Here is a 12,075-nt window from a genome sequence, read left to right as displayed (position 1 = left end):
TGTATTTTTTTTTGCCCCCCCCCCCCCCCCCCCCCAAGAGCTTCTTTCCATGAAACATGACATTTAAATGACATTTAAATTATATCTTAAATAATACTATCCATTTTAGAGATATCCGTTCTCACCCTTGCTTTCTTTATAGAGATAGAGAACAGAGAGAGAGAGAAATAGCACTTCGGGATTTTCGTTCTGGAAAATGTCCAGTTCTTGTGGCAACCTCAGTGGCAGCAAGAGGTCTGGACATTGAAAACGTTCAGCATGTTATTAATTTTGATCTTCCTTCCACCATTGAAGAGTATGTACACCGAATTGGGCGAACTGGTCGTTGTGGAAATACAGGGAAAGCGGTTGGCTTCTTTGATAACAATTCAGATGGTCATCTTGCACAGCCTCTAATTAAAGTGCTTTCAGATGTAAGTTTTAGATCTTAGTGCTGAACTTTTTCTGTTCTTTAAGATTTCACTTGAATGTACTGAACAACTGTGCCATATTTGGTACAGTTATGGAACTCGTAATCTGCATTGGTAAAGCAGTCAAAATCTCTGAATTGATTTTCCTAATTGCATAGGCTCAGCAGGAAGTTCCTGTTTGGTTGACAGAAGTTGCTTTTGAGGCTGAAGGAGGGCGACTCCCAGTTCATACCCAAAAGGTAGGTCTGGAAATTAACTGGAAGTCTTGGCTATTAGAACTTTGTCTCAGACAGTTTAAAACTGTCTTTAGTGGTATATATCCAGAGTAATGCCACTGACACTGTTTTGACTGTAATTGTGTCCCTTTTCTTAGTTGTGCATCTTCAAAGAATTCAGTACTACTGAAACTAATTTCAGACAAATTGCTTGACTTGGGCTCTTAGAGTGTGGCCTCCTTACTAGCTGCTGTAGTCTTGATCTGTAAAGTCAGGATTCCTCTGGAAGAAACATTCATGCAAACATAAACAAAATATGTAGTTCAGAAAATTCTGTGCTACACGTGTAGGGTGGGAGCAAATAGTTCGTGATTATACAGTTACTGCTTGTTATGAATCACCTAGTCAAGCAACTCAGTTGACTGAAAACTTCAGATAATTCTAGTTAGGTAAATGCCCCAGTCTGGTCCGTGTCAAAATTCTTAATGTCTGTGGCGAAGAGAAGCCTTCTAGTGTCTTGCTGTTGGTAATTTTAGATTCTGTGCTTAATCCTGTTTGAAAGCCTTTCTTTCATGTCTTGATTCCATAAGAACTTTATTACAGATCAGTTGCTTCCAAATGTTACAAATGTACTTCCTTTGAGAGCATAGTAGAAATAACTGCTCTCAGTGCATACACAATGTCTGAAGCTTCACTTCAAGCTCTGACGTTCCTTTCATTAATTATCTTTTCCCATTCCATAGTTATTGAAAGCTTTCCGTGGTTTGGGTGTTTTTACCTGGCTGGCTAGTCCCCTTACTAGATCTGCATCATTTTTCTGGGGGTGGGGGACTTCATGAGATGTCAGTTACACAAACGTCCTTTCCTTCTCAAACTCACAGCCTCACATTACAGCTGTTGTGTATGTTTGCACAAACCTTTTCTTGCAGAGTAATTCTTGACTCAGCGGATCTTTCTTGTTTATTCTAGTTCAAGGAAACTTTAGTTTTGCTTTTTTACTAGATTGTTTTCAGAGGTGGATCTCACTAGATTGCTTTCAAATGCATGTCTCCAGCCTTTTTGTAGTGTCTCCCAGCATTTAATGAAATCCATCATTTCTAGGTGTAAGTCCGTCCATGGCCTTCACAACCTCTGAGTAACCAAATTAGACTGTAACTCTTCGTCCAGAATAGAAAAGATTTTTCATGTGAAAACTGTCTGCTTGCATTGGCAATACTGCCCTTAGTATCACATACATACAGTGCACCAGTTCCTTGAGTTGAAGAATGTGAGGTTCTAATTATTATGAGACCTTCTCATGTCAGTGTGACAGAAACTCTTTATTTGTAATCAGCCCCATTTTTCATGATAAGTCCATTTGATAATCAAATGATGAATTGGAAAGAGGAATCTGTTGAAGGATCTTAGGTGATTATTTTGAGACAGTCTTAGAGATTACTGAGCTTTAGTCATTTTCCAAAGGAAAAAGGATTTTACTGGGAAGGTAATGCAGACAGTCATTCTTTAGTATGTAGTGGAAAAGGAAGATTTTTCCCCACAATTGTATGAACTGATTTGTGTTGGGTAAGAAAAGAAAGAAGTTGAGATGTGAACTATGGGAAGTGTTATTCCCACATGTGATAAAATCTGAGGTTGGCTAAACTGCGGTAATTTCACACCAATGTAAAAAACCCCTTGTGTGTAGGAGATTAATGATGAAAACTTCCTGGGTGTTCAGATTACATTGAGATAGGTGCATGCAGAAAGCTAAAATTGTTTTGTGGTAACTTACCATTAAATGATTGAAAGTATTAATAATTCTAAACTAGAACCTGTTGTGTTTCCTAGAATTACAGAGGCAGAGGCAACATGAATGCAGGAGAAGTAAAGATGGACTGTTCTGCAAGAGAAATTGAGTCATGGGATTAAATTGCTTTATACCAAACTAGTTTGTACTGTGTTTTGCTGTAAGTGAAATGTTACATGAGAAGATAATTTTGTGAAAACCCAGTTTGGGAAGGAGCTTTATGTAAGGGTTCATCTGAACTTTGTTCTTTTTTTTTTTTGTAGCATGTCAGTTAAAAAGTTTGAATCTTGCGTTATGATGACTGGAGGATCTGTTAAACACCTCTTTAATAAAAGTTTGAGTTGTGCATTTGGATTGTTGCCTCTGTCTCAGCTATATGTCATTGCAGTTTCACAAACTGGAACTAAAGGTCAGTGGCTATACCCACAACTTAGTGAAAATACACGTTTTTACAGAGAAAGGATGAAGCCCCGTTTTGAATCTAGTCGAATGTTTTTAGCTTTGACTTACAATATCTTGTGGAAAAGTTCGCTTTAGAACAAGCCTGGTGCCTTTTCTATCCAAGAATTTTCCCAGGCTTGCAGAAGCTGTAGGAGGTAAGCAGTCACTAACAGTTCTAGTTTTTTTTGTCAAGTTGCTTTTTCGTTGAATTTTTTTTTCTTATCAATGCAGTATGCAGAGACAAAGATGCATATCATTGGGTCCCCAAGGAAAAGAGCAAGGTCATTACATTTTGCACAGCTGAACAAGCTTACAGGGTTCTCATGGGTTGCTGTTTAGCTCACAGTGCTGAGCACTGTGTCTTGTACAGTCTTCCCACTAAATCCAGGCAGGTAATACTTCTAAATCTGCTTACAGGATAGGAGCCTTAGTACCCAAGTTAGTGAGACTGAGAACTGACTGGGCAATGCTAGGGAATCTCTCATTGTGGAAAAGTGGGCTGTCATTCTTTGTATTAATATCCTTGCAAAACTATTAAATATCCACCTAGAGAAATACTATTAATTTTGTAGACTGTAATTTTACTGCTATATATTATGCAAAAATAGTAAAATCTTGTGTACTTGGAAGTGAGCTGAACGGACAGTATACTTAAATTGCTGCTCATAAGTAGTGGATGTATTTAAGCATTATATTAATAATTCAGAGTAAAATACTCTGGGCAGTAAGGCTCCTTTTCCTGAGAAGTATCTTTGAAGATTTTTGCATCCATTCTGAATTTCAGGTAAATTGAGGGTGCTTTTGGTGTCAGGCTGCAGTGTGAGTGAACTGTTGGAAGAAGCTGTGAGCTCATAAAGCTTGCCCATTTCTGTGAAGAGAAGTCAAAGAAGAGAGTCTCTTGTAACGCAGAGCAAACATTTTAAGGGAACCTGGTTTAGTGTTGTTTTAAAGGACCACTGAGTGTTTCTTGGTTTGTCTCCCATCGTGACTTATGAGTTGTGGTCAGGCAACTGAGGGAGTTCTGCAATTGTTACATTTTCTATAAAACTAGTGTTCTGGCCCCATTCTTTGTAATCATTTACACAGAAAGATGCTAAATAAATGATGGCTGTTGTAGCGTGGAGCTGCATGCTCTCATAAAAATAATGGAGCCAACAAACCAGTCTCTAGAATGGTATTGAAATAACTCAAGAAAAGTCATCTTTACTACTTTTTATGAGAGGGTGAGAGTTGGAAAGACCAAGTCAGCTGGAAAGGAGAAATAAAAACTTGAGTAATATTTGCAGAAAGATTTGATATTTAATTTTGGTTTAAGCTGTGTGATTCTTTAAATAAATATTTAATCTGCAGGAAAATATTTCAGTGTGATTTTCACTGGAGGAAAACACTAGCAAGGGAAGTTGGGGTGGGGAATGAAGTGCCCTGTCAGCTGCCTGTTTATTTTTTCACTCAAGTAGTCTTACATGAAAAACCTGTTGAAAAACTTACCGAAAAATTCCATGTCAGTACCTTCTTAATTCAAGAGAATCTGGTTGTCCTGGTGGCAAGTCAGGGTAAGTATTCTTAAAAGGTTTTGCTAAACTCATTTTAACCTAAGAACAGTGTAACCACATATCTGTGATTCCATTTAAGTGATTCTGCTGCCTGTAGTTAGTGCTAAATTGGCGTCACAGAATGTTTTTTCCCCATCGTCTACCTCCAGGTTTATGCAAAGGTGCTATTTGTATTGGAACTTCAGTTCAAGATTAGGTTGAAGGTTCTTGACAGACTAGTGCTGAGAAATTACATCAAACCTTTCATTGAACAATGAAATAGACTTTTTTTCAAGATAAATTCAATTTTTATGGGATGTATAAAACAACATTGACAATGTGTTTTCTTTTAATGCTGTTTTGAGCAGAAATTATGTACAATTCTTGTAACTAAAGGAAAATATTAGTTAATGTGTTGGTTTTGCATGGCCTGGTTTTTGGTAGTGGTGGAGCAACAGAGGTGGCTTCTGTGAGAAGCTGCTGGAAGCTTCCACTGTGCCCAGCAGAGCGAGTCCCTGATGGGTCTGAGGATGGATATGCTATGAATCAAAGCTGGGCCAATTAGAGGTGATGGTAAAGCATTTCTGAATTAAGAAAATCAAAACAAAGTGGGTGCACCGGTTGTTCTTTCTCCCAGTCAGCGAAAAGGAGAAGGTGAGAACATGGGAAGGAAACAACATGGCAACACCAAGGTCAGTGAAGAAGGAGGAGGCCGGAGGTTCTCCAGGTGCTGGAGCTGAGATTCCTCTGCAGGCCATGGTGAGACCTGCAGCCCATGGGGATCCACGGGGGATGCAGAGATCCACCCGCAGCCCACGGGGATCCACGGGAGATGCAGAGATCCACCCACTGCCCGTGGGGATCCACGGGAGATGCAGAGATCCACCCACTGCCCATGGGGATCCATGGGGGATGCAGAGATCCACCCACAGCCCATGGTGGAGGTGCCCATGCAGGAGCAGGTGGATGCCTGGAGGAGGCAGTGATCCAGTGGGAAACCCAGTGGAGAGAGAGGGCCCAGCTTCCAGGCTGGAGCAGCCTTGGAGGACTGCACTCCGAGGGAAGAGTGACCCTCGCCACAGCAGTTTTGGGAGGAGTGTCTGCCTGTGGGATGGGCTCACAGTGCAGCAGTTTTGGCAGGACTGCTCTCATGAGAATGGACCCACACCTGAGAAGTTCACAGAGAACTGTCTCCCATAGGAGGGACCCCACAGCGTAGTAGCGGAAGGACAACTCTCACAGCAGCAGAAGAAAATCCTTGGGTGATGAATTGACCAAACCCCCATGCCCTGTCCCGTGCACTGTCAGTGGGAGGGAGGGGTTGGGGGAAGAAAAGGTGTTTACTTAAGGGCTTACTTTACTTCTCATTATCCTCCTCTGATTTTGCTGGTAATAAATTCACTTTGTACCTCTAAGTCAAGCTTATTACGCCCTTGGAGTGTTTTCTCCTGGTCCTTATTTCACACCTCATGAAGCCTTCATTAAGTTTTCCCTCTCATCCACCCAGCCACGGCTGGGGAGGGTAAGTGAGCAACTTTCATGGGTGCCTGGTGTTTGGCTGGTGTCAAACCATGGCAATGAGTAATTTACAATCTTTGGTCTGGAGCTGTTCATGTGCTATGGACAAGTAAGGAATCTAAAGGTAGTAGCTGAATAAAGCAAAGCTTTCACAGAATGCAGAACTTTTCTGATTAAGGGGTGCACCCCAACTCAAAAATTATGGCCATAAGAATTGAAGGACTATAAACAAGAGTTCTGAAAACCAGAAAGGAAATAGAATGTCTGCAAACTAATACCAGGTTAATTAAAATCCTCCAGAGTGTTTTGGCAGATAGGAAAGCAGACCATAGTCTGCTGAAGACATAATAAAGTCTATTCTGAAAACATCTCTTTCATTGTTGATAATACTCATAGGAATTTACATTGACCTACAAATTAGCTTTAAGAATGCTAAAGAATGGACCTGTCTCTCTTCACTGACCTCAGTTAAAGGACTGGGAACAAAAAGAAAGGTTGCTGAATATTTTCAGTGTGTCAGCTGGCTTTATGCAAAATCTGTATTCCTCTGATTTAAGACAAAGTGTAAAGCTTCAATGTTAGGTAATAAGGAGTTTGTTTTCTGTTAGCCAAGTTTAGTAATTTTAATGTGCTGTCCAGCCGTTCCAGGAATTCCCTGGTGACTCAAGAGGAGGATATTTGACATCTGTCATAACTTTTTCAGTGACACCATAAATTGACAGGTCTTGGTCAAATGTGGATGTCTGTACATTGTCCTGTACTTCAGAAATTGTGAAAGGTAAAAATAGTACTTTGTCATTACAAATTTTACTTTTTTGTGTGACTTCCACTCTGTGTGGTTAGTGTCAGTCTTTGGCAATAACATTTCTTATAAACTCTCAGTTACCTGAGGGTTTTATGGTATGACTGTCTCCATGGCTTAACTCCATTAACTAATAAGTAACAGTAGATGAAATCATTTGACTATGGAGTTTGGACCAAGGAATCTTGTGGGAATCTTACATTTTAGCACATTCTCTTCAAATTTTCCTGATACTTGTATTCTTTTCTAGCAAGCTTAAGAAAAGTGTTGAAATCAGTAGAAGTAATTTGGGACAATAGTTCAGTAGCGCTTGAAATATAAACATTAAGTGGTTTTTATTTTATTTTACTTCAAAGTAACTATGGTAGAGTCTTCGGCGCTTCTGAAGGTAATGAGTTTGGCTTTTATTTCTTTTTATTAAGCAGAAAAATATTATCTGTTGTCAAAGGACACTTAGAAGAACTACTTTGTATTCAGGAGTCCCCTTGACTATTCAAGGGGAGTCATCTCTTTGTTCAGAGTTGACAAATTGTTTAGGAGCCAAACTGCTGAAAATACCTCTTCCTCTTTATGCTTCTAAATAAATCTGACTTGCCTTTCGGAACCTGATACCCATCTATAACTAAGAATATATAAGTGAGAATTATTTTCTCACCGCAAATGTACATGTTGCTTGCTGACACTGTCTTAGAATACTATGGACAATGGCTATAGTCAGCTACTTTCAGTGTTACATGAACTTGTCATTCTCCCTGCAGTGCAATACTATCAAGCAGGATTTCCTTGCACTGTTTCTTTTCCCTCCTTCTTTAACCAAGTCACATAAAATAATTTTCAATACCCAATCCTTAAAATCTCCCAACTTCAAAGACTGCTGTGCTTCACTCATCCTCCACTCTTCAAAATGAAATATGCACAGTCATAGGAGAGGGGATGGTTGTTGACAAAGATTTTGTGTCCTGGAAAGATGAATGAGGTTTATACTGAAAGAAGTTGACTCAACTTTGGCCTCTTAGTGCTTTTCCCTTTACCACTAGTAGCAGGGAGATGAAAACAGGCAGATGATTTGTCAATAATACTTTCTCAATAATTCTTTGTCTTCATCAACTCTGCCCCTCCATTCCCACTGCTTAAAAATACTGGGTTTCTCCTTTAGGATCATTATCATGAATCAGTTGAAACTGTGAAGCTATTCCTGTAGCAGTATTTTGTAAGATTCTTGGTCTAAATATGCCAGTCAAATTAAATTACATTGAAAACCTATGTTTCCTTAAAAGGTTCTGTAATTATAAGATCATATGAAGCATACACAAATGTACTAAGCAAAGGAGCATTCTTTACCAGAACAAATGAATTTCTGAGCTTGCAATAAAAACTTTTTGTAGTAGTTTATCAGCTCATTTAGAGATCAGTTCTAGAAATTAATATACCTGCTTGATTAACATTTACTTTCTAAGAGTGGTGAATATGTAATCCACCCTCTCTGAACCACTTAGAGAATTTTTGTGCATGTAGACTGCAAGTACAATCTATGCAATTTAAGAACACAAACCAGTGGTTTATTAGAAGGTGTATATAATTGGTAGCATGTTAGTCTTGACTAAATATTAGTGTGCCCTTCATAAGACATCTGTTGAGTTATAAGGAAAAACTTGACCTCAGACCACAGCAACAAAAAAGCTCAGCCTTGCCAAGTGAAGACTTGGTCTCTTGACTCCTTGGAAGGTACAATTGTGGATAGGCAGGTAGGAAAGAGAGGAGCTCAAATCATTCTATGAATCTTCATAGGAATTTCAGAGACTTGGAAACAAGTCATGTGTCTAAAACATATTCTAAAGTGTTTTTCCTATTCCAGAAATGTGGTGCCCTAGTGAGTACCTTCAATGTCTAAATTCAGGTTGGTTGTGCTTTGTGCTGTAACTCCTCTCCAAGCTATGGATATTTCATTTTATAAAAAGCAGTTGTGCTTCCATATTGTGTTCTTCAGTCACCAAGACTTATCTCAGATTTGCCAGTTAGAGGCTTGTTAGTGTTTTACCTCTTACTGTTTCCCACTCTGAACAGTTTCACAAAGAACTTAGTGTCAGCTACATGTAATAAAGCCCCTGACACAGTTTCCCACAGCATTGTCATGGAAAATCTGGCAGTCCAGGTGTGGACAGGTGTACTGTCCACTGGGTAAAAACTTTCAGGATGTCCAGGCCTTGAGAATGGTGTTGAGTGGAGTAATTTCCAGCGGTGGCTGGTCACAGGTGGGGTTCTCCTGGGCTCAGTCAGTACTGGGAGCACTTCTGTTTAATATCTTTTTTAATGACCTGGATGAGGGGATTGAGTGTACCGTCAATTCATAGATGAAACAGAACTGTACTGGAGAAAAGGAGGCTCAGGGGAGACCTAAAAAGAGGTTGTATCCAGGTGGGGGTCAGTCTCTTCTCCCAGGCAACTACTCACAGCGTGAGAGGAAGTGGCTTTAATCCCAGGGGGCATTCAGGTTGGATGATTAGGCATTGGAATGAGCTATCTAGGGAGATGATGGAGTCACCATGCATGGAAGATTTCAAACAACACCTGGAGTTGGCCCTTAGTGCTGTGGTTTAGTTGACGGAATGGTGTTTGATTAAAGGTTGGATGCAAGGTATTTTCCAATGTTAACAATTCTATGGTTCTATGACAAATGGAAAAAGTCTTAGGTTGTATCAGAGGAAGTTTATATTGGATATTAGGAAAAACTTAAGAAACAAGTCGTTAAGAATTGGATCTGGCTCCCTAGATTCGTGGTGGAGTTGCAATCCCTGGCATTGTTCAAAAAATGAGTCAACATGTTATATTGTGATATGATTTAGTAGGCAGTTGTAGGTGTAAGAGAAGAATATCTGTATGATAACCTGTTCTCATCTATATAGCCTCTTTTTCTGTGTTCTTTGTTAAAGTGTTTGTGAGAAACTTGCTTCATTGCAGGTGGTTACTACAAACTGCTGCAGGTTTGCCTTCACAGTGCCTCTCTGCCAACAGTAACTTGTGCTGATTGAAGTTGTCATAAAGAGTTCACTGTGGTCTTGGGGTGGAAAGTTACAAGAAATGGCATTTTGTCATCCAGTTATTAAAGCCACAGGGGATTTTCAATATTTCCTTTAGCCTGTTTGTACAAATGGGTTTCATTATGTTTAGCTGCTTTTGCAATTGTAGTAAAAGGCTTATGAATCTTAAATTGCCATAAGATGAAAACCTGTAAAAAAATCTGAAATAAACCACTAAAGACATTACTCTGGGAATAAAGCATCCCTTCTTTGCCAGCATTTTGTCAGATTGCAATTAGAGCTGTTGTGATGTCGCAATGCTGTGAAGGATGATGTGACAGGAAGAAAGTATTGCATAATGCTCTATTCTGAAATTGATAACAGCAATGTGGCCTTCTTAGCAAAATACCTGATGCTTTTCATGAGAAATAAATCTTCTCTAGAGTACGGATGAAAAAGATGCTCACATAATTGCACTTAGGCATTAAAACCTTTCTGTGTGTATTAAATGTTGGTAGTTGCACACTGTACAGCATAGTAATTGGCATATTTCTTATGCCTTTTGTTAGGTTTGAGCAGTTTGTAGAGTCTGCCTCTGACTCTAATTTGACGCAGTTTTATATGTGCCCATTGTAGGGATGCTGACTTCAGGCACATGATGGATTGTGGAGGTCCTTTCTCTCTTCCCCCACGCCTTTATCAAAAACCCAGTGCTGTGTGCTTATATAGTAAGTCAGGGACTAGCACCAATTTCCATGCCAAATGTGTAATTTAATAGTAAAACTTTCTGATTGATTTTGTACCCTTTGACTTGTTCCTTTTGCTCAGTGAGCATTTACAAATCTTAGGTGCTTCCTTCCCCTTAACAGTGGGTTGTCACACCCATTATTGTTGCTTATTCAATGATATGGATTGGACAATGATTGGACAATGCGCTGCATTTAAACTTAAGGCTTTAGTAATAAACCAGTAATTTAAGAGCATGGTTTTGAGGGTACTGCTGTTGTTGAATTTTTATGTTACATTAAAGTGAAATTTGAGAACGGCATAGGTAATTTTTTACCTGTTGAATGCAGCTTTGCATGGAGGTTGATGCTAGTAGATTTCTAATGACAAGCTGCTCACTGAAAAATGGAATTATGCATATTTGGAAATTGAGATCAAAATCAGACTGGTTTCACTGGATTTTTTTTCCCCATGAGTGAAATCAGTAGTGAATAGAAGGACACTCATGGTTTTTATTTGTGTTTTGCAATGCCGTAAGTCAATGAAAGTCTGTTGTCATGCCCTCCTCTTTACACTTAGAGGAATGAAGTGGTTTGAGTCATTGGCAGAGGTAGAAATCAGCCTAATGAGTTTCTTGGTTCAAACCAACTCTGCAACTTGCTGGGCTAAAACTCAGTATATGTTTTCCATTGAAGCTGCTTTTGCTAAGACTGCACGATTAAATGCTGCAAGGTCAATTTGCAGACTGGTCATTGAAAATGCACCTAATTTTTTCACTGAACTACAAAATGCTCTATTTTGTGCCAGTGTGTTAATTAATACAGGCTCACAGTAATTATACAGTGGTCAGTAATTTTATAGGGTGTGGTCATACATAATACAGAAGAGAAATGTTTTTCAAAACTGAACTACTACAGGTAACAAATCAATTTCCAGTGAGGGTCAGGTTCTGCAGTCTCCTGTCTCACCCTGCCAACACAGACAGTGGAAATGCTTCTCTTTAAGAAGGGGTACCATCTGGGATCAACCAATCTCTGGAGCAGTTACCCCTGAATCACCAGCCCAAACAATAGAGAGGCATCAGCAATGAAAACAGTCGGGTCTTTCTGTGGAAGGCACTTCCTTCCTTGTGTTTCAGAAACAGTAGCTTCACTTTGCTCCCACCCTCAGGATGGGAAAGTTAGTTCTTCTAGAGCATTCATGTGCAAAGTGGATTAAAGTGTCTGTAAATGTGGATATGGAAAGTGTCTGTAAAAGTGGATATGGAACACATTTTTTGGCAGGATTTCTATTGTACTCTAAAGGTTTCCAATCTTCTGTGCCAAATCACTTTTGGTAAATGATATTACCTTTTTAAGAAGTTTTTCTCTTTGCTATTAACTTCCTACAAAAGGTAGTAGCTGAAACAGTTACTGATGCCATCATTAAGTGCCCTCTGCATCCTGGAATCTCCTAAGTGCTACTGTCCAGCCCACAACCAAACATTTAAGACTGTGGAAGCCTTAATGTAAGCATGTACATAGCCCTGAGGCAGGCAGAGGGATCACTAAAGGTTTTTGAAAGTTAAACAAATGTTTAACTAGTCTTTTAGGTCTGGTGCAGCTTTTCATGATTTTGAAAGATTGAGC

General features: G+C 39.4%; 1 protein-coding gene across 1 annotated transcript in view; it reads left to right on the top strand.

The window, feature by feature from the left end:
* DDX4 (DEAD-box helicase 4) overlaps positions 1 to 2,533 on the top strand; it is a 25,805-nt gene extending 23,272 nt beyond the window's left edge. The window contains exons 15-17 of the mRNA XM_041470782.1: positions 143 to 413; positions 569 to 649; positions 2,453 to 2,533. Coding sequence (XP_041326716.1) covers positions 143 to 413; positions 569 to 649; positions 2,453 to 2,533 — 433 coding nt within the window. The remainder of the gene's footprint in view (positions 1 to 142; positions 414 to 568; positions 650 to 2,452) is intronic.
* Positions 2,534 to 12,075: the final 9,542 nt, after the last annotated feature.

This window comes from Pyrgilauda ruficollis, unplaced genomic scaffold (genome assembly GCF_017590135.1).
Source record: "Pyrgilauda ruficollis isolate IOZ18807 unplaced genomic scaffold, ASM1759013v1 scaffold25, whole genome shotgun sequence".
Lineage (NCBI taxonomy): Eukaryota > Metazoa > Chordata > Aves > Passeriformes > Passeridae > Pyrgilauda > Pyrgilauda ruficollis.
This window is presented reverse-complemented; position numbering and strand designations above follow the sequence as displayed.